At 39.5% G+C, this 25,807-nt stretch overlaps 2 protein-coding genes across 12 annotated transcripts in view; one reads left to right on the plus strand and one right to left on the minus strand.

Moving 5' to 3' along the window:
* LOC122540695 (potassium-transporting ATPase alpha chain 2-like) overlaps window positions 1-25,807 on the plus strand; it is an 85,246-nt gene that overhangs the window by 49,761 nt on the left and 9,678 nt on the right. For 7 of the 9 annotated variants that reach the window (XM_087976435.1, XM_043676800.2, XM_087976437.1 and 4 more), the window contains 8 exons: window positions 196-364; window positions 1,386-1,540; window positions 3,379-3,502; window positions 4,881-5,026; window positions 7,864-7,997; window positions 8,389-8,490; window positions 9,709-9,800; window positions 12,241-12,379. In XM_087976435.1, the coding sequence (XP_087832561.1) occupies window positions 196-364; window positions 1,386-1,540; window positions 3,379-3,502; window positions 4,881-5,026; window positions 7,864-7,997; window positions 8,389-8,490; window positions 9,709-9,800; window positions 12,241-12,269 (951 nt within the window). In that variant the 3' untranslated portion in view covers window positions 12,270-12,379. Of the gene's footprint in view, window positions 1-195; window positions 365-1,385; window positions 1,541-3,378; window positions 3,503-4,880; window positions 5,027-7,863; window positions 7,998-8,388; window positions 8,491-9,708; window positions 9,801-12,240; window positions 12,380-25,807 lie in introns of those variants that run through there. The other 2 variants (XM_087976433.1, XM_043676801.2) reach the window with 2 other exon arrangements.
* On the minus strand, window positions 11,281-25,776 carry LOC122540698 (uncharacterized protein CXorf65 homolog). 3 transcript variants are annotated; one of them, XR_015751999.1, is made up of 6 exons: window positions 24,365-25,776; window positions 22,483-22,569; window positions 18,204-18,320; window positions 14,794-14,901; window positions 12,738-13,399; window positions 11,281-12,706 (listed from the first exon to the last, which is right to left on the minus strand). XR_015751999.1 is itself a non-coding variant. In XM_043676807.2 (6 exons), exons 1-6 carry the CDS (start codon window positions 24,387-24,389, stop codon window positions 13,347-13,349), a joined length of 465 nt encoding a protein of 154 aa, XP_043532742.1. In that variant the 5' UTR covers window positions 24,390-25,771; the 3' UTR covers window positions 11,281-13,346. The 3 variants fall into 3 exon arrangements, 1 of the variants encoding a protein (XP_043532742.1); XR_015752000.1 differs by lacking the exon at window positions 22,483-22,569 and adding an exon at window positions 16,719-16,793 and having other exon boundaries at window positions 24,365-25,770; XM_043676807.2 differs by adding an exon at window positions 16,719-16,793 and having other exon boundaries at window positions 11,281-13,399; window positions 24,365-25,771.

Raw genomic sequence — 25,807 nt, forward strand, 5'->3', positions numbered from 1 at the left:
ATGTCCTAATTCATTTGATTGCTTACTTTGTCATTTGACAAATATTGCTTATTGTGACTGACTACTGCTGTTACCATAATTTTGACATGTATTTGAGTAAGATCAGGGAACATGAAGATTTTTAGCTTGTTCAGCTACAAGGTTCCTCAGGTCTTGATGTTCTCATTGGATTCTCCTTCCTTTTTTCTATACCAGGGATCCATTGTGGCAGTTACTGGAGATGGTGTTAATGACTCACCTGCTTTGAAAAAAGCAGACATTGGAATAGCTATGGGGATCGTGGGTTCAGATGCAGCCAAAAATTCAGCAGATATGATTCTACTGGATGATAACTTTGCCTCGATAGTCACTGGAGTGGAAGAAGGTACAAGACATTACAATGTAGCATTATGTATGTTGTTATGGATGAGATAGAAAGCAAACCAAGGCTTGGGAACCCAACAGGTGACCTCTCTGCTGGCTCATTAGCAGGGGGATGGACGTTCTCCTAAGCAGGAACTCCATGGATCATGGTAATAGTTTCCCCTGTGGCAATATTCCCATTGTACTCACCAACCACATATCTCTCCTTGTCAGGGCCTCAATAACTGGGCCCGGTGATTACGATGCAACTCATTTTATTCCACAGGCAGCATTCATTGCTGCATGTCAGTGAGGTCCTGACTTAGAAAAGACCACTGCTTCTGGTGGCACTGTAGAGATGAATAGATGCCAACCAATCAAAGAGCTATTAGTGTTTGAAGGCAAGATGTTGACTATTAAAGGGACAGGTGCACTGATGGCAACTCATTAACTTTACATGTCCTTGGGGGGGGTGGTTCTTGTCCTCAGGCATCTGGCCCATTACCAAGTCCCCCACCATCTAGGCAAAACCTAGTGCACCATGTGCAAATCTGAATTCAATGTCTTTTCTTTATTGATTCCAATTCTAATGCATATGTAGAATGTTGTTATCAAGCAGTGACAGAATAAAGAGTAAGAAACACTGTGGACACATCCTTTTACAAAGGTTACAGCATATACAATCATCTTGCTCTTTTTCACTCAGTCGTAACTTTATAAAGGCCTTGGTGAGCTGGTGAATGAGATTATTATCTCAAATCAGATGGAAGAGTAAGAATGCCAAACGAGCATTTGGGAGAGGAATGTCATGTTAAAGAATAATTGTCTTCAAACTTCAAATACTTCCAGGCCAATTATTCAAATCTAGTTAAGGTTCGTGGGAATTAAATTGGGAACTTGGGAAATGATCAATTGTGTATTGAAACATCCCTTTAGATTGGTGTTTTTAATGATGTAAATGAATAAAGATCATAGTACTCAAGCAATTTGCATCAGACTAGAAATTATTTTGCATTACTAACTCATTTTAACCTGTTCAAAAGGTCGTCTGATTTTTGACAATTTGAAGAAGGCCATTGCCTACACCTTGACCAAGAATATGGCTGAACTGTGTCCATTCATTGTGTACATCATTGTCAGTATACCACTTCCCATTGGAACTATTACTATTCTCCTCATTGACCTGGGTACAGATGTTGTAAGTAATTACTTACAACTTACTTACTTACTTACTTACTTACTGAGTAAGTACTTACTCAGCCTTGAGAATGAATTGTACCAACTTCTTTTTTCCTCTGTCCTCCCTTTTTCTGAACTATTCTTGCTGATTAATGATTGCTTTATTCTTAATCAATTGAAAGATAATGGGCAATTTAAGTTAAATTTCAAACTACATTTTCTCTTTCAAACCACATTATTCACACTCACATAATTAATTTATTCATTAATTTTAACATGAATCTCAGTCTAGCAAGATAGTTAGGTTACTGTAAAATCATAGATGGACTTTTACTATTTGAGCAATAGGTAGCCTACTAAGGTTAAGGAGGGAGTTTTTGTATTTCTGTAATGAGACCCATCACAGCAGCTGAACTATAAAATGTAATCTTGGACTTTAAAAGGGAAGAAATACTCCTCCACCAAGCGTGAAGAGGGCTATCGGCATGAGTAGAGATTGAAGCCCGCTAAATTAGGAGCATGGGAATCCGATTGAATGGCAAAGTGGATTTTGCATTTCTCTTCCATTCTGTTTGTGGACAAGGGAGTCCCTGCAACTGGTACCTCAGAGCAACCACAACCTGACACCAGTTCCTTCCAAGAAACAATTGTAATAGGGTAAGAGGAAAGTTGGGTTTGACCCTTGCTCCCATTAGCATTTACAATGAATTGATGGAGAAAGGAAGAGCAGCAGTGATTCTGGATAAGAGTGAGGGAATTAGGTCTGGGATAGAGTTATTTGTCATGCTACTTTCCTCATGTTTAGGCTGCAGGCAGCATGGTGGCTCAGTGGTTAGCACTGATGCCTCACAGCACCAGCATCCCAGGTTCAATTCCAGCCTTGGGTGACTGTCTGTGTGGAGTTTGCACATTCTCCCCATGTCTGTGTGGGTTTGCTCCGGTTTCCTCCCACAGTCCAAAGATGTGCAGGTCAGGTGAATTGGCCATGCTAAATTGCCCATGGTGTTAGATGCATCATTCAGAGGGAAATGGATCTGGGTGGGTTACTCTTCAGAGGGCCGGTGTGGACGTGTTGGGCCGAAGGACCTGTTTCCACACTGTAGGAATCTAATCTAATCTAATCGGTAGTGAAAATTGAAAAAGACTGTACAAACATGCCACTATGGCCCCACAAAGGGGTGAGTGAAATTTAGAACCAAAACTGTAATGATGGCAGTGCCAAATTTTAGAATCAGGGATACCACTCCCATTTAGACAGAAAGCTGAAGATGATGATGTCGCTAAGGTTTCCAGTTCAAAGGCTAGTCTGGTGCACAATGCCATGATCTCCACGATAGGCAGCACAAGGGCTGGAAACAGGTCCCAAATCTATTCCAGTTGCAATGGCAATTGAACCCTGGGTTGCTGGCACCAATCTGATCAACACTGGCCATCCAGCCAACTGACCTCTCCCGTAGAATTTAGGTTGCGTGGCAACATGCACTTTGACATGAATGTAACCTCAAGCTATAAATAGCGATGGTCAATAGTGATAGAGGCTTCAAATTCTTTCAATCACACAGCCAACCAGGAGTCTCTCTCACTCTTGCCTCTTTATCGATTCTGTGTCTTTACAAGTTGATACTCAGCCTATTTGGCCACCTTCCTTGACCAGCAGTTCCTCAAATGGGGCTTGAATCTGGAACTCCTGGCTCAGAGAGGGTAACATTTTACTGTGTCACAAGATCTCTCTTAGCAACATAAAAAAGCCTTTGATTTATTTTATTATGCATTTGAACCCTGTGTTATCTGAACGCTGAGCTATTTGATTCACAATTGTTGGTAAGACTTCACATTAACTCATTGCTTCATCAACAGATCCCGTCTATTTCATTGGCATATGAGAAAGCTGAAAGAGATATAATGCATGTCCAACCCCGGAACCCCAGCAAAGATCGATTGGTGAACTTGCAGCTTGCAGCGTATTCATATCTGCAAATTGGTGAGTTGGGAGCCTTCACACTTGTAATTCCTTATAACTTACTATTTGCCATTCGCTGCTGGAATTTTAATGCTCTCTTCACTACTGAGATGGTCAGTCCAAGTTATACAATGAGGCTATAGGTGCAGTTTTAATGATGGTCAGAATATTTTCTTTAATTTTGATATTCCAGGTTCAATGCATTTTTTCAAAGTAATTACTTTGAGCAATATCTTAAAAGTTCCATTCAAAAAAAGAATGTTTTTTTATGTGGGAAACCAACTGCATTAAACATTTTTCATTTGTAAATCTCTCTGCCGAAGCCTCCTTTCAGACATGGAAAACATTCAGAGTGGTGACGCTAAACACTGGAGTTTTGTGCCCTAGGGTGGAGCTTGGCAGGTTTGACCTTCAGAGCTGTTGAATGGATCTTAAGGAGGTGTACAGGAAGATAGTGAGCAGAAGCAGTCGATTGAGAGTTGCCAAAATGGCATCAGGCATTCCCAGCTCCTGTATTTGGCGTGGGATAGTACTGTGTAATAATCTATGTGCTCCAGCGAGGAGAAAAAAATGTATCAAAAATTTAAGTGATGAGACCTGACAAGAGACAGCACATTTCCTCTAAAAGTAAGATAGTTCACACAAATTTAACTTGCATTCCTGTGGGTTTAGTCAATTGAGTGATGATTGCATTCAAGTCTTTACAATTTCATAGTTTTTCTCTATTAAAAACCACCTCCTTTTCTGGGGAATTCCAGAACAAAGGGATACTATTGGACCTGGATTGTTGAGGAGTATATTTTCACACATAGAATATTGGAACTCTGGAAGATTTAATTGGAATTCTAAAGTTTGAGATTGACAGACTTATTGAGGAAGGGTCATCAGTCATTTGTTCAATACATACATGATCTAACTGGCTTATTCCTGTTATTTACAAAATATATAAACCATCATAATCAACAAGCAAACTGGTCAATAAAACAATATAGATTATTGGTAAATATTTTACTTTTTATTGCCTTTGAACACATCTGTGAATCTCAATATAACCACATAGTCCCTTCACTGAGTTTCCCCAGCAATTTCAGTACTTAAGTATGATAGAGTGTGCATCTGTCTAAATTTGTAAAATTTCACCTGGCAAATGAAGCAGCTACTGAGAGAGTAAAGAGCAATGAAATAGTGTTTTTGAAGAAAATTGCATTTTTGATCCTGTTTCTGGATCAATTTAAAACCAGAAAACACTTTTTGAAAAAACATTAAAGGAAGCAAAGTTTTAAATCTATTTTGAATGAAGACTTTTGCCATAATTATCTGTTTTTGTATGTGATTGTCAGTTACTTTATAGTTTTCTGTGTGAACCAAACTGAAATACTGATTTTGCCTGTATATACAGGAGTGATGCAGTCCGTTGGAGGGTTTCTTTGTTATTTTACTGTCTTGGCAGACCAAGGCTGGCTTCCTTCAAGGATTATTGGTATACGCCTAGCATGGGAAGACTCCACTAATAATGATGTTGAAGACAGCTATGGACAAGAATGGGTATGAATTATTCCCAATGAGACATCATTGAGCTTTAGACCTTTATAGTTATATAATATGTTGTCATGTCCTCAGGACATCCCAGTTCATTTTGCAACTAAAGTTGTTGAATTGTAGTCACTTTTATGAAGTGAAACATAATCTCATTTACATATACTTAGGCATTTATATTAACTCAATGCCATTTTAATGATTGGTTTCTGGTGCATGGCTAACACTCAGCCCTAATCTCTTGACAGCTTATGTAGTGACCAAATTCTCCAAAATCCGGACTTGAATGAGATTAAATTTTCCTCCAGTAAAACGCAAAAAAAAAATTGTCTTTGGTCTCTGTCACAAATGTGATCAAGTTTTTGGCCCTTGTCTTAAGCTGGACCAGTTTGTATGCAACACTGGCATCATTTTTAATTTTAGTTCAATACCTGACCCCATATATTTTTGTGAAGGCTCTCTATTTTCACTTAAAATCTCTATAGTGTGGAAACAGGCCATTTGGCCGAACAACTCCACACCGATCCTCTGAAGAGTAACCTACCCAGACCCATTCCCCCACCCTATTACTCTACATTTCTCCTGACTAATACATCTACCTTAGGCACCCCTGAACAATACTGGCAACTTAGCATGGCCAATTCACCTAACCTGCACATCTTTGGACTGTGGGATCAAACTGGAGCACCTGGAGGAAATCCACACAGACATGGAGAATTTGTGAAGTTTGCACAGATGGCTTCCTGAGGCTGGAATTGAGCCCAGATTGCTGGTGCTGTGATGCAGCGTGCTAACCCCTGAGACACTGTGCCGCCGAATTTCTTTTCTCTGTAATGCAATTGGATTTTCAACTTCTATAACCTTGCTCAACTCTACTCCTCCCTCAGCCCATCTGTCCCTGAAACCTTCATCTGTACCTCTGTCCCTTTTTGAGTCATGACTATTTGCTATGTTCCACTGGCTGACTTGCCATGCATCGTGCTACATACCTTTCTGGTCACCCCTAACTTTGCTGCGCATGTCGTCTCCCATTACAAGTTTTCACTTATCTAAAATCTTTATTCATGGTAACCTTCATTGGCTTCCTGGGTTGAACGTTATGCGTGGAACAGCTTCCCATAAAGTAGAGGTTGGGTAGCTGCCTGTATCTGAGATGACCTGAGGGGTGCCTTCTGAAAGTGTCCACTGCTTCTGTGTGGCCCATTTGGTTTTCCCTGCTTTCCTTAGAGAAAGCAGGGTCGAGGTTTGACTCCAGGCTTCTCATTCTAATCTTGCTCTTGGCCCCAGTCCTGAGAACATGAGTTTAACCCTTTGTGACAGTCCTTCATCTCTTGTGATGATGCTGCTCCTTTAACAAGATTATGGTGTCCTTGGTGCTTTTTTTCACAAGTAGTAAAAGACATAGGCACCGAAAAATGTAACTTTAAAGGGTTTTAGGGCCAATTTGATTATAACAAATGAATACTGCCTCAGGCAAAAGGCTTTTCAATTTTAAAAAAATGCTTATACAATGAAAGTGGAGTGGCCAATTCTCCCAGCTCAGTTCTTCTGTGGTCTGGCTATTCACTGAAAGCAGTCAGGCAGTTTTAAAAGTTGCTGAACCCAAAGAAAGCAGGTACAGGCTAATCATCTTCTCTTTGACTTCTTTCCTGTAAGGCTTGGGTTTGATTTTACTTTTGGTGCCAAGGGGTGTTAATGGGGATTGTTGCAAGTATTGGGAACAGCGTCATTAAGTTGGTATAATCGGTTGGATTTTTGGATAGGTTGTTATTCTGTATTCTGAGTTTTTTTTTTGTTTGTGTTACTTTTGTCAATCTTGTAAATAAGTTCTGTTTTGTTTAAAACTAAGTGGTTTGGCTAGCTGCAATCCTCCTGGAATATCTGTGTTACACCTACTTAAAACAATGAGCAAAGTTAGGGTCTGGGTTACTTTCTTGAGGGAGTCTGGCCTGTTCCATAATACAGTCAATGGAAGAAGCTATGCATCTGTAGAGCTGATAATCACAATGACCACAGCCTGGATGGACTCTTCTAATATCTATTCCAACATATGCAAACAATCTGGTATTTTTGCCATGTGCCTCACAAGGTATGTCCACAATCTGTTACCTGTCGAGTGACCCCAGAGTCTAATGACCAGCTTAGGACTCAGCATCTGGGTCACATTCAGCAACCCTGTGACTGCGTGAAGCCTACTCCATCTCATCCTTCATAGTTGAAGACTAGCTGTCAATGTGCTTGCACCAGTGCATGGATCCTTTACAGCTGAATCAGGTGTACTGACTGAGTTGTGTGTATCTGTGCTAGTGCTAGGTGCAGAGTGAATATCTGATACTGCACCCTTTGGTGTTCCATCCTCCTCTCCCAAGGTTAGTACAGATCCCTTGATGCTGGTAGCAGCTGCTTTCCCTAAAACATGAACAAGGAGGCATCAGCATTCAAGGTGAGTTCAGAGAGACTTGTTTCCTTGGGAACACATTGGTACCATTTGTAGTGGGTTGGCACTGTTTTAACTTTAGACTCTGCCACATTCAGATAGATCACCTTTTTGGAATTGTGCAAGATTCCACAGTCAGAAAAACCATGATTGCCAACTTCCCAAGTTTCCAAGGTTGTTGCCCCACTCTCCTTCGAATACACTTTGCAGGAGAGACCTTTGTGCCTTTTGAATCTCACTACCTTAAGGCCTTCCTTCAATTTTGCCTTGGCCAATGTGCTCCTCCTCCATTGCAAGCAAATGGATGGCCAAGTCAATATGAAATGAAGTGGGATTGGGAAACTACTGCTTTGAGGTAAAGCTCTGTCTAAGACACATCTGTTAAACATTTGATTCTCTTTTCCAAAAGACCTATCAACAGAGGCTGCATGTGGAGTGGACCTGCTACACTGCTTTCTTTGTTGGAATTGTTATCGAACAGCTTGCTGACTTAATCATTCGTAAAACCAGACGGAACTCTATTTTCCAGCAGGGTATATTTGGGTAGGTCACTAGGTTTTCTGTAACATTTGCATTGTTTAGATTATTACACTTTTGAATCACATAATATATTAAAGTTACAAATGACCAAGTTGCTGTTAACAAAGGAAGTTTGAAAAATTAACATTAAGTTTCGGATCAACACTGACAAGGGCAGTACAATTATTATCTGGAGCTTGTGCAGAATTTATTGCCAAACTGTTTATGGGGTGATGCTTTTCCTGCGACAGTTAAATAGAGGGGGATTCAGGAGTAATCGCACAAATACCACAAATAGGGATGTGATTCTGAGAATGTAAATTGGAAGTGACACAGGGAGGTAGTGAGGTCAGTGGGTAGTAGGATTATTTTGTTTTAAAGCTTCTAAACCAGTCATGTTGTCTTTAATTTCTAGAAATAAAATGCTTTGGATCGGTCTTCTCTCTCAAGTTGGCATTGCACTTTTGCTATGTTATGTTCCTGGGATGCAAAATAACCTTCACTTCACCTTTCTCAGGTGAGGAAATCACATTAGTGTTGTTTGAACGCTGAGATTTTTTTTCTGCAATATTTTGAGAATGTATCTCAATTTTTGTAAAATTATGTTGCTTTGTCTAGGAGCAATATTGTGTAAGGAGCTCTGATTGAGACTCAAATTATTTTATTGTAAAAGGAACTTTACGTGAATGTGGCAGGAAGGTGACCAGTTGGAAAACAATAAAAACCTTAAAAAATGATTTTTAAAATATCTCAACTAATGATTAAAGCATTAGAAAGTTCTAACTTGTTCCAATTCCAAAAGCAGTTGATTAATTCCTTGTTGAAAGCTCGTACAAATCCAAGTTTCAAAACCAAGTAGATGGATTTTTCAGCCCATTTGTAACAGAACTCTAAGATCTGCAGCTACAAAGCTGTTTGAAAAGACTTTATGAAGTACAATTATGTGAAGGACAGACAACCATATTTTGTTGCGGAGTGTGGCCCATTTTGACTGTTATCAAACCTTTGTAAAGTAGGTATCACCACTTGGTGACAAGTGAAATTAGTACTGTTGAAAACATCATAACATTTTAAATGTTGCCCTGTTTGCAATCAGGCACTGAGTGATATTCAATAAATTTTTATGAAACCATTATACAGAAACCAAAAATACACTTAAAAGCTTGACTGCTTTTGATGGGGTTGGCACTGGCTGGGCCAACATTTATTGCCCAGAGGGTAATTCTGTGTCAACCAATTTGCAGTTTTTCTGGAGTCACATGCAGGCCAGACTGGATAAGGATGGAGATTTCCTCTCTTTAAGGACATTACATTTTTATGACAGTTGGCAGCTCTTTATTCCAGGCTTTTATTAAATTCAATGAACTTCCAGAGGAAGTGGTGGATGTGGGTACAGTTGCAACATTTTAAAATACATTTAGGTAAGTACATGAATAAGGTATGTTTGGAGGAATATGGTCCAAGCCCAGGCAGTTGGACTAGTTTAGTTTAGGATTATGGTCAGCATGAACTAGTTGGACTGAAGGGTCTGTTTCTGTGCCGTACGACTCTATATTTCACCATTTTCCAAGTGGTATTGGAACATACATTCCCATAGGATTGGCCAGTGCCACTGCTTCCCTTTGATTCTGTACTCGCAAACAATTTGCATTTATTGTTCAGTTTTGTACTAAGAGCTCTAAATGTTTAATTACATGGTATAAATTCGAATGCTAAATACTTCTATTCTTTTCAGGTTTCAGTACTGGTTTGTCGCGGTACCTTTTGCAATTCTAATATTTGTATATGACGAAATCCGTAAATTCTTCGTTCGCAAATACCCTGGAAGTAAGTCTTCATAACGCATTCTCCATTTTTCTAAAAACATCTTTCAGTGCAAATGGATTTGTAGTGAAGAGTTGACATTACTGACTTTTTTCTGAATTGATGGTTTTGCAATCAGCATCGCATCTTCAAAAATTTCTGTATGTTGTGAATTGCGTGAACTGTTCCAAATGCTCACTTCGGTTTTTTGGTTCTTAAAATCACGTTAGTTATTCCTTGAATGATTTCTTTATCACTTTACAGTGGGAGGTTGTACGAATAGGAAAAAACCTGACACCAGTGCAATGACCTCCTCATTCTTCCTCATATTCCAATGAACAAAATTGTAGTTAACTCTTAAAATAGCCAATTATTTTCTGCAAGGACCAATTTATTGCCATAAGGGAATGTAGCAGAGATTGTTCTGTCAATATCCTGACCAATCAGAGTCTACCTGCCTGGTCTGAGTTTAAGTTTCACAGTTAACAGTGATGGCTGCATCTCCATATTAACTATTGCTCAGCAAATGAGCAGATACTTCTCATGTATAAATTGCTATTCCCTTCTAAGTTTGGTTTCTTGTGTCAACTGTCAGTGTTGAAGTGTGCAAAATGCAATCTTTAAATTTGTTTCAACAATAAGATAAAATTCCTTAGGCTTCACACCTTTAGGTTGGTTACTAAGAAGTATGTTTTTAAGAGTCATAGAGATGTACAGTGCGAAAACAGACCCTTGTCCAACCTGTCCATGCCGATCAGATACCGCAACCCAATCTAGTCCCACCTGCCAGCACCCGGCCCATATCCCTCCAGAACCTTCCTATTCATATACCCATCCAAATGCCTCCTAAAAGTTGCAATTGAACCAGCCACCATCACTTTCTCTGGCAGCTAATTCCATACACGTACCACACTCTGTGTGAAAATGTTGCCCCTCAGGTCTCTTTTATATCTTTCCCCTCTCACCCTAAACCTATGCCCTCTAGTTCTGGACTCCCCGACCCCAGGGAAAAGACTTTGTCTATTTATGCTATCCATGCCCCTTTTGTAAACCTCTATAAGGTCACCCCTCAGCCTCCAATGCTCCAGGGAAAACAGCCCCAGCTTGTTCAGCCTCTCCCTATAGCTCAAATCCTCCAACCCTGGCAACATCCTTGTAAATCTTTACTGAACCCTTTCAAGTTTCACAACATTTTTCCGATAAGAAGGAGACCAGAATTGTACGCAATTTTCCAACAGTGGCCTAACCAATGTCCTGTATAGCCGCAACATGACCTCCCAACTCCAGTACTCAATATTCTGACCAATAAAGGAAAGCATACCAAACGCCTTCTTCACTATCCTATTTACCTGCAACTCCACTTTCAAGGAGTTATGAACCTGCACTCCAAGGTCTCTTTGTTCAGCAACACTCCCTAGGACCTTACCATTAAGTGTATAAGTCCTGCTAAGATTTGCTTTCCCAAAATGCAGCACCTCACATTTATCTAAATTAAACTCCATCTGCCACTTCTCAGCCTATTGGCCCATCTGGTCCAGAACCTGTTGTAATCTGAGGTAACCCTCTTCGCTGTCCATTACACCTCCAATTTTGGTGTCATCTGCAAACTTACTAACTGTATCTCTTATGCTCCAAATCATTTATGTAAATGACAAAATGTAGAGGACCCAGCACCGATCCTTGTGGCACTCCATTGATCACAGGCCTCTGGTCTGGTTCTAACAGCAGTTAAATACTTGTTGGGAAAGACAGCTTATGATATGACCAATTTCCTGGTCACCATTTTATTTGGAACGAAATTAATGACCAGTGCAGATAGTATCATAATACAACAGTAATGTGAACCCATGAAATCACCTCCTTGCTAAAGTTTATAATCTGATGATCATCCTCTAAAGAGCTGTAAGAATCTGATAGGGTTAATGCTGAGGAAAGCACTGCCTTCTATGATGTCATAGGCAAAAGAACAATTTGGACCTTGAAGTAACACCTAATATTGAGTCTTTCATTAACAATGCTTATCATTCCAACATACTTTGTCCATAGTTGCTACAATCTATAAAAAGGAACTACATATTGCTTAAGGCAAGAACAAGAAAGAGGATGCCTGATGAATTTTACACCATGATGAGTTGTGGTAAGGGATCCATCACACAACAATTAGTGTTTGCTATTTCCACAAGCTGAAATGGGGACTTTCAGGACATGACTTTTTTTTTAACAAGTAACATTACACAGTAAAATCTGTCTCAGGGATACAAAATAAAACTTTGTATGAGTTACCATACACATTTTGAAAAAGGCATGACAAATTCTGGCAAGAAATGTAAATTGAAAGTGGTGAGTGAATGCATACTTTACTGGACATGTCATGGCTTTATCCATTATTACAGAATACTAATGACAAAATCATGATAAGTATGGAATAATTTTAAATATTAATAGGACAATGTGTTTGTGACAGGTTGGTGGGACAAAAATATGTACTATTGACAGTCATCTTGTGAAACTATATGTGACCCCTTCACTACTGGACTGAAGTTGTCAAGTGCCCACGAGACTGGAGAAGATAGCGAGTCTAGCCAGCATCAGCAAGGAGGGAAGAATCATTACTTTGCTCTGTGTTAAAACCTCATTGCAATTTTCTCTTCATCGTGGTTTGCTTCTATATAAGTAATGTTGGGGAGCAGTAATTTTGAAAATGGCAATTTTTCTGTTTGCTGGTTACTTCACTCTACCAGTTCTCTCGAAGCAACTTAGGTTTGCGCCTAGTTTTGAAAAAATTATTATATAATTATATCCCAGACTCTTGCAGTTTGCACAAATGAATTTCTAATTAAATAATGTCAGCACCTTATTAAATCAATAGAAAACAAAAAAAATGTATTGCGCTTTTTCTACCATGTATTTTATTAGATTAGATTACTTATCTAATTAATCTTATTAGATTAGATTACTTACAGTGTGGAAACAGGCCCTTTGGCCCAACAAGTCCACACCGACCTGCCGAAGCGCAATCCACCCAGACCCATTCCCCTACATTTACCCCTTCACCTAACACTACAGGCAATGTAGCATGGCCAATTCACCTAACCTGCACATTTTTGGATTGTGGGAGAAAACCGGAGCACCTGGAGGAAACCCACGCAGACACGGGGAGAATGTGCAAACTCCACACAGAGAGTCGCCTGAGACGGGAATTGAACCCGGGTTTCTGGCGCTGTGAGGCAGCAGTGCTAACCACTGTGCCACCCCTATGGTGAAATAAAATCTTCTGCTTATAAGCAAAGAAGAACAATAGCTAAGGAGGTTAGAAATACAAACTTGTCCAATAAACTATTAAAATTTTATTTTAAATGATCTTTATTCCTGCTCCAAGTAAATGAGTTATGAAAAGAAAAAATAAGTTGATGTGCCTTATTAATTTCCATTCCTAGTCTTGCAGAAAAACTGGAAAAACCACAGTTTCAGAAAGTTTGTGACCAGAAAATAGTTTCAATGATCATGATATGCAATTAATGCAACTTCAGTAATTGCGATGAGTGTGCTTCACGCTCAGAGCTCTCCTGATTAAGGTGTTGAGGTATTTTTACATTTTCCATGTGGTGAAGTGTTCTGTTTACCTGACAGACAAAATATGAACAGCATTACCACCTGACAGGCGACAATAACATAAAGCTGCTGTAAAACAATAAGGCTGAATATAAATCATACTTGGCCATAATTAATTGCTTAATTACTCAACAGTCAACTTCTAGGTTTCAAATGTTAGACTTAATTCTGTATTAGAGCTTGATGTGCTGCTTCTAAGGATTGCAGGAAGTATGTTTGAATAAGGTTATGACACCAAAACCAGGCCCAATCAGGTAGACATAAAAGATTACAAGGCTCTATTCAAAGTGCAAGGGAGTTCTTCAGCTAAACTGACTGACATTTAATCTGAATCACAATCTAAACCTTGATTGTTTTTTGTGGGACCTTGCTGTTCAGAAATTGCTTGCTGCAAAGCAGTCTGGGAGATACTGAAATCTTAGAAAGTATGATCAGAGGCACCATTTCCTTGGTTCAAATAGTAGACTTTTCCAAGTCGGACAATTTATGCTGAATGAGAAGGAGCTATTGCTAATTTTTTTTTTAGAAAAAAATCTCTTCGTTTTAGACTCTACGCATTTGAGATATCCTTGGGCTTCCTAAACTATTTAACACCCAATCAATTACTTTGTGAAAAAAAAAGTGGCCACTGTGACAATCTAGGCAAAATCAGCAGGCGGGAGAAAGTGAGGACTGCAGATGCTGGAGATCAGAGCTTAAAAATGTGTTGCTGGAAAAGCACAGCAGGTCAGGCAGCATCAAAGGAGCAGGAGAATCGACGTTTCGGGCATAAGCCCTTCTTCAGGTCTGAAGAAGGGCTTATGCCCGAAACGTCGATTCTCCTGCTCCTTTGATGCTGCCTGACCTGCTGCGCTTTTCCAGCAACACATTTTTAAAATCAGCAGGCTGCAGGAAGCAAGTTCTGCAAGCTAGAAATATGTGAACAATTAAACTAGATTTAGTACAGTCCTTGATCATCTGAACATGGCCAGAGCACAGCCAACAGGAACATTACAATTATCCCACATTTAGAACTTCAGATGTACCAAATTACTTTTTCATCAGAAAATATGTCCAATCAGTTTTGGTTACGTACCTGACCTGTAATTAAAATCAAAAACCTTGAACATAATTAGAACCTAAAATTTGCTCTTACTAAGTCTACTAAATCATTCATCATTTCTCTTCAACAGTCTCCTTTCCCAAATTCTCACTGTGAGAAAAATGCTTGGGAAAGGAAAGGTGAGGAGAGAGTCAGCAGGGGAACAAGCGAAGATGTAAATGAACTCAAAGTGTTGGCAGCACTATTGAGGAATGTCCCTAATGTACCTATTAATGAATATTAAAAATGTGCTTTAAACAGGGGCTACTTTGACTAATTTGTTTAGTTTGAACTGGGATTATTGCGGTTAGAAAGATTTCTCACCATCTGTGGTGGATGAGCGTGAGGGAGATGGTGATGCAGAATTTTTGTGGATCTTCTTTACTTTTCCTTGGGGTTGACTTAGAGAATCTAGTCGAGCTCCAAGTTTAGCTGTAAGATAAAGAATACAAAGAAAATGATTTGCATCTGCAATCAATCTCTTTATTTTGCTTTTATTATGAGACCTATCAATTGTGGTGAAACACAGTTCTACCAAATGCCAGCTGAGGATGACATATTTTAAATAAGATAGACTTTGTCATCTCTGCCATTTATTGGAGACATCAGTGATTTTGGAACTGATTTTCATTTGGTTGGTCACTCATTGATTTCAAGCCACTTGCTGAAGGAGAACTTCACTAGAGTCCCTTTGAGCAGAGAGAAGATTATTGGGATATTTAATAGAGGTGTTCAAAATTCTGCAAAGTTTTGACAGTCATTAGTGAAAAGTTGGCAAGAATGTCTCTTACCAGCAAAGAGAAATAATAATTCTGGCAAAATCATCAGGGAAGAAGCGACAACAAAGCATTATTTTACTTATTTATTGTGATCTGGAATGGTTTTGGAGGTAGACCTTTTTAAAAGGGAACTAGATCTCCAATTTAAACAGTTAAAAATCACATCAGGTTATAGCCTAACAGGTTTAAAAAACTTGCAAGGTTTTGAGAAAGAACCTGATTTTGTGCTGCATGATTCCTATTCACTATTTTTCACTAAAGCAACATTACAAAAAAATTCTGGTCATTGCTGTTTGCAGAATCCCACAATGATCAAATTGGCTAAACAATACACAACGGGACAATGTTTCAAAATCACCTGTTAATGTTTTTTATGTCCATAGGATGTCTGAAAACATGAATTATATGCAATGTTTTTTTCACAAATAATTATTTGAATTTTGAATCCTTAATTTAGGGCAAGACCTGTCATGACTAACGTTTATCAAACATACTGAAAAAGTCAGGACTGCTCTCCTTGGAGAAAAGGCAGCTAGGAGGAAACATGAGCGAGTTAGATAGAGTAGACAGAGAAAACTGTTTCCATTCATAAGAAGGAATATATTTAGTGATCTGCAAATGCAGCAAGGATAAAGTGAGTGATGGCTTTTACTCAGCGAATAGTTAGGGTTGGAATGCATTACCTCTAAGTATGGCAGAGGAAGATTGAATTGAAGCATTCAACGTAGATGATTATTTAGATGATAATAATGTGCAAGAGTGTTGGAAAAAAGGAGATTGGCACAAGATAACAATGCTCATTTAACAGGCCAGTGCAAACCTGCTGGGCTAAATAATCTCCTTCTGCAACACTGAAATAACTTTTTTCTTAATCTTCAAAACTAATTTTATAATGTGAGCATTGAAATCTCTTCTTTTTTTAAAAAATGTAGTTTCATTGGTTTTTGCACTGACTTTAATTATAATACCCTACCTGTTTCCCTTACTTGTTTCTGAAAGAAGTTGGTAGCAAATGAATTGCTGCCAGGTATCCACCACTACTATCAAACCAGACTCTGGGAGGTGCCAGGGAGGAAATTGCTCATCACCCTCCAACTATCTCCCTTAAAACCTCCCCAGTGCCAATGCACCCTCCCTCCGCCCCCATCCCCACCCTCTCAACTCAAGTCACTGAAAGAGCTTTTTTGCTTCCTTTGGCCTTCCAGGGGCTTCAGCAGAACACCGTGCCTGATATCCTGCCTTGGCAACTTGAGGATCACTGTCTGATGAAACAGCCTAACCCATGTGTAACATTAGGCCACCTAAAGAACATCCCCACTGCCTTTGAGTTGCAACTTAAATGGCATTTTGTAAACACCAGCTGAAAGACAACATGCTACAGTATGATTGTTCCATTAATTCTCATTCTATACACCGATGAGTAGAGCCACTTTTTTAATGAAAGGAATGAACACAAATATTTTGACCTACCTAGGAATTTGGAATTGACTATATTATCATTGTTCAGTAGTGGTATGTACACAGGGGTTGATGCCCTGCTTGGTTCTAGAAGATACAAAAATGCACATTCAGAGCAAAAAACACTTTTCCAATGCACAAAGCAGTTATTGTGATTTTTAAACCACCCTTCCTTTCATAACCCAACAATTATTGCTTTGTTGCCTCGTTTGCTTTTCTCCTTCACTTCAGAGGGTAAAATTGTCTTGCTCATTGATTACAGAGCTCCTTGGCAGCAGGGTGAGCTGTGAGGAGGATGCAGAGATGCTTCAGTGTGATTGAGACAAAATTGATTGAGTGGATAATTGTGCGGTTATCCACTTTGGTTGCAAAAACAGGAAGGCAGATTATTATCTGAGTGGAGATAGATTGGGAAAGAGGGGAGGTGCAACGCATCCTTGGTGTCCTGGTATACCAGTCACTGAGAGTAAGCATGCAGGAACAGCAGGCCTTCATTGCGAGAGGATTTAAGTACAAGACCAAGGGTGTCCCTGCAACTGCAAAGGGAGACTACACTAGAGTGTTTTGTACAATTTTTATCTCTTTATCAGAGGACGGATATCTGGGTTTGGAGGGAGGGAGCAAAGTAGGTTTACACAACTGATCCCTGGGATGGCTGCACTAATGTACGAACAGAAACGGGATCAGTTAGTACCATATTCACTGGAACTTAGGAGACGCATGGAGGGATCCAATAGAAACCTATAAAATTCTAACAGGGTAAACGTAGGAAGGATGTTCCAATGATCAGGGAGCCCAGAACTGGAGTCACAGTCTAATGATATTGGCTTGACAATTTAGGACAAAGGAGGAAAACCTTATTCATCTTGAGTGTTGTGAGCCTGTGGAATTCTATCACTGAATGTGGCTGAGGCCAAAATGTTGAGAGTTTTCAGGAATAAGTTAGATATAGTCCATATATGGAATAGGATCAGAGGATATCAGAGAAAGCAGGCATGTGGTATGAATTAGATGATCAGGAACAATTGTATTGAATGGTGGAGCAGGTTCAAAGAGTTGAATGGTGTATTTCTGCTCCTATTTTCGATATTTCCAAGTGTCACTTTTGTACTAGTTATCAGGGTTACATTACAGATTAATAGAATCCTTGAGTTTTCCTTCCAGAAATTGAGACTGACTGAAATTCTACTATTCGTCATTTTTAGCCTTGCTTTGCTGTAAAACTCTATAACTAATGTTACTTGTGAACAGGTGTTAATGTTTCACCAATACCCGAAGTTTGCTATGGTTTTCATGCTTTAAAAATATGTAAAACCTTTCACAGCACTCTCAGTAAAACAGGAGTACCTCAAAGAACACTGTTAAATGTTCAGATTTAAATGAACAAACTTAATTCAAAGTATTCACCTTACCCATTACTACACCTTTGAACATTTCTCCTTTTCAACTGACCTGTGTGTAATTACCTAGCCTATTTCTTTAGTGGAATTTACTTACTGTTCACACCAAGAAGAATATAAACTGCTCGTTCAGCCAGGATGTCAGAAGCGTAGCAATGTTGGTTTTGCAATAAATTCTTCACTTGTCCACTCTCATCTGCTAGATCAATCTCAGCTGAAGTGCAGATCAAATCAGAATAAAAAAAGTTGTAAAATCCCAATATCAACTCCTCTGTCTTTTCAACTTCTTTTATACTGGATTTAAACAATGCAGAAAAATTATTGAAAAATAGTTAACACATTATGCTCACAAATCTAGCGTATTGGCAACGATATGACCACTATCAATTATCATGAAAACCCAACTAGTTCATTAATATCCTTGAGGGAAGGAAATCTACATCCTTACCTGGTCTGAACTAAACGTGATTCCAGATGCACAAGAAAAGTGCTTGATTCTTCACTATCTTCTGAGATGGTCAAGTAATCCACTCAGTTATATTGGAGTTTCTACACTCTGTAAAGAATAAAACTGGGTGGGCCACCTGATCTGTGCACTGGGAATGGTGACACTAAAAGGAGTTCTGTTGACCTTGCAAGTCCACCTACATTTGGAGAACTGTCACTCAGACAGTCAAGTGACAACCAGACACATTCATGTTCAAAAGTAATTGTACCTTAGTGTCTGGACACTACCATAACAGTATGGTTCAATTCTTGTACAAGCTGAGGTCACCAAGAAGGACTCTCCTCCTCAACTCTTTGTCTAAGGCATGGTGAACCTCAGGGTAAAGCATCACTAGTCTCTCTCTCTAATAGAATGGTAAGACTATGGTGACTTTACCTTTATCTTATACTAGAGAATGTTCTGAACCACCAGCAGGACAGACTCAACAGAGGTGCGGTGGTATATAGTTTGGAGGGAGATGCCCTGGGAATTATCAACATTGATTCAGGACACTGAGTTTCTTGATACCAGGGCAAACATAGGAAAGGAAACCTTCTGGTTACTACCATCCTTTACTGTTGAATCAGATCTTCCACAATGTTATACAGCACTTGGAGGAAGCACTGTAGGTTGCCTAGGCACAGAATGTACTCTGGTTAGAGAAATTTAATGTTCATCACCGAGAGTGGCTTGCTAGCACCAGGCCTAATTGAGCTGCTGATCCGACAGTAAGTAAATGAGGTCGGTGGAAGGTGGTGGGGTCGTCAGCAAGAGGGATATATCTACTTGTCTTCATCCTCACCATTCTACTTGGTGTGGCTGAGATCATCCATGGCAATATAAGTGTCTGAAATCATCCATGGCAGTATCAGTAAGTGTGATCACTAAATAGTCCTGTGGCAATAAATGCCGTCTTCACACTGGGGATGCCCTCCATCAGGTTGTGTGGTGCTACTACTGTCCTAAATTGGACAGACTTAGAACAAATCAAGCAATTCAAGACTGGAAACCCATGAGAGGTGTGGGCCATCAGTAGCAGTAGAATTACATCCAACCACAATCTGCAATCTCATAGCCCTGCAACCCCCACTCTACCACTATCATTAAAACCATTTCAATGAAGAATGCAAGACAGTGTGCCAAGACCAGTATTAGGCATACCCAAGATTGAGATTGCGTGAGTGTTGTCAGAGTTCCAATAATTCAACTAGGAGAAAGTGAGGACTGCAGATGCTGGAGATCAGAGCTGAAAAATGTGTTGCTGGAAAAGCAATCTGAAGAAGGGCTTATGCCCAAAACATTGATTCTCCTGCTCCTTGCATGCTGCCTGACCTGCTGCGCTTTTCCAGCAACACATTTTTCAGTTGCAATAATTCAGGCAAGTGGAGAGTATCATAGCAGTCTCATGACTAGTGCCTTGCATATGAGGGATAAATTTGGAGAAGTAGGAGGTGGGTTACTCAATGCAGCATTCCTAATCTATGACCTGTGTAGCCACAGTATTTATCTGACTGGTCTGTTGGATGTTAATCCTGTGGGATTCAGTGATTGTAATGCCATTGAAAATCAAGATACAATAGTTAGCTTCTCTCTTGTTGAAGGTGCACTTACGTGCATTTTATTTGCCACTTCTTAGCCCAAGTCTGATAGCACTGTTAATAACACCTTTCATGACTTTACTATTGACTGAGAGTTGACTAAAATGTCGGTAATTAGCCAAGTCGAGCTTGTCCTATATTTTGTGGGGTAGACGCCAGCATTGTAATTGTACTGGAACAGCCTGGCAAGTGATGCAGCTAGAAGGATATATCTACTTGTGCTCATCCTCACCATTCTGCTTGGTGTGGCTGAGATCATCTATGGCAATATTGGTAAATGTGATCAATACATAGTCCTGTGGAGATAAAGTGCCATCTTTACACTGGGGATGCCCTCCATCAGGTAGCCTTCTGGAACATGTCTTCAATATTATTGCCAGATATTCACAGGCTCATAAAATGCAGAAAAGGCCCATCAGGTCTGCACTGTCATAACTGTACTAAAGGTGCACTAATCCCAATTTCCCACTTGTCCTGTATCCTTGAATGCTATAATATTTCAAATGCTCATCCAATTTTTTTTAAAAGGTTGTAAGATTTCTGGCCTCCACTACCTTCACAGACAATGTGTTCCAGATTCCCACCATCTGATGTAGATTTTTTTTCCCCCAAATCTCATCTGAATCTTCTGTCATTGATCCTGAAACTATGCCCTCTTATGATTGACCACTCACCCAAAGGGAATAGCTGCTCTCTGTTCACCCTGTCCACACCCCTCATAATTTCATACACTTCAATCATGTCCCCCTAAACCTTCTCTGTCCTAAAGAGAACAATCTAAGCCTATAGTCTCTTCTAATAGCTCAATTTCTCCACATCAGCCAACATCCTGGTGAACCTCCTCTGTACCCCCTTTGATGCTATTGTATCCTTCCTATAGTGAGGTAACCAGAAGTGCACATAATACTCCAGCTGTGGCCTCACCAATGTTCTGTGTAACTCTAACATTACCTCCTTGCTCTTATGCTCTGTGCCATGACTGATGAAAGCAAGTGTCCCATATGCCTTCTTAACTATCCTATTCACTTGCTCTGTTGATTTCAGGGATCTGTGAATATTTCCCAAGATCCTTCTCTTCTTCTTAGCAACCCAATTACTTCCCATTCATTAAATACTCCCTCATCTTGGTTCATCTTCCACAATGCACCACCTCATACTCATCAGGGTTAATGCCATCTACCACTGGTCTGACCATCTGACCAACCCATCTATATATTCCTGTAACCTACAACCATCTTCGCTATTAACCACTCTACCAATCTTGGTGTCATCTGCAAATTTGCTTAACATTGTCTGCACACTTTAATCTATATCATTTATAACAAACAAAAAGGGTCCCAGAGACCATAGCCTTTGCAGTATCCAATGTCTTCAGCCATTTCTTGATATCAAGTGGAGTGAATTGAAGTGGTTGAAGACTGACATCTGTGGAGATGGGAACCTCTGAAGAGGGCCGAGATGGATCATCTATTTGGCATTTGTAGCTGAACATGGATACAAATACTTCAGCCTGACCTCTTGTAATATACACTGGATTCCCTCATTGTTGAGGATGGGGATACTTGTGGAACTTCCACCTCCTGTTAGTTGTTTAATTGTCCAACAACATTCACAACCGAATGTGTAGAACTGTGAACTGATCCACTGATTGTGGGATTGTTTATCCCCACCTTTCGTATGCTGCTTATGCTCCTTGGCATGTATGAAGTCTCATGTTGCATCTTCATCATTGTCCCAAGGTTTTTGTAGTTTTTCTACCAAAGATACATTACACATGTGGGAGAATCCCTGGGGATAATCACATTATATACTGCAACGAATGTTCCTACCATCATTTTTATATTTTAATCACTTGTTCATTCAAAAAAGATTTTCAGCTCAAGATAACATGAAAAATGGTCATGACAGACTTTCCTTCTAAGCCTCATTTTGTTTCCACATGAACATCTAATTTGCACCTCCTGAATTCATTAGATTGAGTGTTCACCATCCAGAGTCACTGGCAGAAGCCTTCACAAATCCTTTGTCCCAGAGTACTTTTAAGAGTTTTAAAGTTCTGCCACCCACTATAGAGTGTGTGAAGAAAATCATAATAAATTTGATGTAAATGTATCATGCGATGGGTATGTATTAAAATTAGTGGGTCACATAGAGGTCAGAGGACAGGGCTTAATGAGGGCTAATCAGCACATTCACTACAAATAGAGCTGCTTACTATCGGTAACTAGGGAATATTTTTCTTTTGGTGACAATGACAGCATGAAAAGTGGAAACTTTGAGGTAGCTCTTACCTTTGATCTCACGGTGGCAGTTCTGTTTGATACAGTCCAGCAAAACCGGAATTTTACAGAATATATTGAAAAGGGCATGTTCATTATCTGCAGTCAACATATACATAAAAGGCCATAGGATATTTTTTATTCCTTACATGTACCTTGGAAAATCAATTAATACAAATCGGAGGATTTAACCACTTCATAATCAGATAGAATATATTCGTTAAGTGTTTAACTTCTCCCTAACTTTCATTGATCTTGACTACCGTTGGCCATTCCCATTCATTCCTCATGGGAAGATACTCAATCATGGATATCTACACAGTCAGATATTGGCACTATGCATGTAAAAATGCACAGGACCCAAAAATAAGCACATAGAAATGAAAACTCTGATGTGATCCCAATAATGTAAAACCTTTATCTCCTATTTATACTGATATCCACTAAGTCTGTCTTGTTTTGTAAGGAAAACTAGCCATTGCAGATTTTAGGGATAGGAGGAGGCCATTCAGCCCTATGAACCTGATGATAGTTAATCAGCATCTTAGTTACGTTTACTTACCATGGTTCCTTAGCCCTTCATTTGGTTGCCAAACAAAAATCAAAATATTTCTGATTGACCAAGCCTCAGCGACTGTCGAGTTAACAGGTGAAGCAGGTCAAGATTTTTAGTTCCCTTTCCTTTGTGTGAAAAATTACTCCTTGATCACGATTCCTTCTGAATAATCCAGCTCTAATTTCAAGGTTGCCCCTGTTGCTTTGGATTCCATGACTGGTGGAAATAATTCCTTCCTATTTACTCCATTCAAATTTGTATGAGCATGTATTATACCATTTTGAAATGTTACCCAGTAGGTTCAGATGAAAAGGAGTGCAAGAAAAATAGTCACAAATCCTTCTCTTACACCTTTTTAACCCCTTTTGTGTCTCCACAAGGAGCATTTGTGCTCATCCACTGGGTGAAACATTGTCCCTTCATGTTGGCCGCATTTACCATTGTTACAAGTGTTTCAGAATGCAAGCAGCTTTAAATTAAACATATTTCTATAATGGCACCATACAATTACAGTTTAATTATGTGAGGGCATAAAATGGTTAATTTCTTGTTTATAAATCAGTCAAATATCAGCTTCCAACAAAAAAAGTCATGCAAAGGTTTCTGTCTATCTGTGTCCAGAAAGAAATCCTGCATTCCACGACCATAGAATCGCGGAAGCAGGAAGCAGTTCTCACTGCCCTTCCGAACAGCATCCCTCCCAGATCCAATGGCCTGATAATCCACCTAGCTGATACATCCTTGGACACTATGGGCAATTTAGCATGACCGATCCACATAACCTGCACACCTTTGGACTGTGGGATGAAACTGGAGCACCCGGAGGAAACCCACAAAGACATGGGGGGAATGTGCAAACTATACACAGATAGTCACTCAAGGGTAAAATCGAATCTGGGTCCCTGGCACTGTGAGCCAGCAGTACTAACCACTGAGCCACCGTGTCACCGTTGCAGACCAATTATCAGATGAGCACCAAGATCTTCAATTTCAGAATTGATCTGTTCAGTCATATGCAGACACATTGCTGAAACTCATGTTTCTAAATAGACATTATCCTTAAGTTGAAAGATAACTAACAATGACTACAACTATTTCTGCTACAACAAGTCTTTTAAAACCTGATCCTGAATGAAACATCCATTGTAGTTGGATGAGATATTATAATTTTAATTTTTTGAACATTCTGCCCAGAGTGTCACTGAGTGAAACTGAAATCTGACTGTTAACTCTTACCACATACAAGCAGGTTTAGTAATACAGGATTCTGCAGCTGTAATAAAAGATTCAGGGAATTGGGCAATTAGTTCAACTGTTGATAAGTATTCTCACACTTACCTCCATATAATACTGTAATGAACATGAGGGGTTTCAATCGCAGCAGTAAAATGCTAACACGATTCTGAAGCTTCAACAGTTAAAAGTTCTTCAGATGATCATTGGAACATTCATTTAACAACAGGAATGCAAGACTGGGCATGTCTTGGTTCACTCCCATCCTGAAGCAAGTAAATAAATTAATGATTCAGCTGAGGAAATGTGCTCAATGAGTAAGATAAATGCAGTATATAGTTAATTATTAACAAGCAGTGGCTCAAATATTTATTAGATACTTTTCAGAAGGAATGCAGAATAAGGGTCATAGTTGAGTGGCTTTCATCTGCCAATCTAATCCTCAGTGCTTTTATTATGTTTTGTTAAAAGGTCATTTACAATATATTATGAGTATGAGGAACATGCTGTTCTGTTCCTTGGCTTGGGTAGAACTTAACTTTATTTAATTATTTATTAAATAAAAATGATTTATTATCCAATCACTGACCTACATTTTTCAGCTTAGGCCAATTTGTAGCACTACTGAATCAGGGTTCTCGAAGATCCATTCCAATACTTGAATGTGCTTAAGTGTCATACCGAAGGGAATGCTTTATTTTGGATGCGCTTTTCAATAAAGGACCTGTTCACCTTTCCAATTGGACATAATAAAGCCCACAGAATATTACTGAAATACAATGAGACATGAGGATTAAAATCCCAGGTGGTTGGCACACTGAATGCAGTGCGTGAATTGCCAGTACAATGTTTGATTCCACTGGATTGTTCGGGAGTTGTTTCTCACAATTTGTTTGTTGCACAGTTGGCTCATTTCACTTGCAAACTGCTAGACCTCTGCAGTGCACTGAGTAATTAATTTGATTTCACTCAGAAAAGCAGTCTCTCCAAATAGGCCTTCTTTTCAAAAAGATCTGCATCTTATATAGCAGTTTTCACAACCATCTCTCAGTGCTCAACAGCCAATTAATTACTTATTAAAGCATTGTGACTGAAATGTGCCAGCCAATATATACACTCGACAGGGTCTCTCAAACAGCAATGGAATAGTGATCAGAGAATCTATTTATGAATGTTGATTCAAGGATAATTATTATCCAGCATAAAAGGGATAACTCCCCTATTTTGCTTCAAAATAGTGCCATTCTCTCAAAATAGAGCCTCAGTTTGAGTTTTAATCTGAAAGAGAACAACTCTGCAAAATCAAACATTGTATAGACGGCGTGAACTTTTAGAATGCTATCCAAGAAGCAGAGCAACTGGACTAAAAACGTTAACTACGCTTTCTCTATGGAGAAGTAGCCAGACCTGCTGAGCTTCTCCAGCAATTTTCATTTTTGTTCCAGAGCTTCAGCACGGTGGCACAGTGGTTAGCACTGCTGCCTCACAGCGCCAGAGACCCGGGTTCAGTTCCTGCCTCAGGGGACTGACTGTGTGGAGTGTGCACGT

This window comes from Chiloscyllium plagiosum, unplaced genomic scaffold (assembly GCF_037043375.1).
Source record: "Chiloscyllium plagiosum isolate Xiang-an unplaced genomic scaffold, Cpla_swu_hap1 HiC_scaffold_29, whole genome shotgun sequence".
Classification (NCBI taxonomy): domain Eukaryota; kingdom Metazoa; phylum Chordata; class Chondrichthyes; order Orectolobiformes; family Hemiscylliidae; genus Chiloscyllium; species Chiloscyllium plagiosum.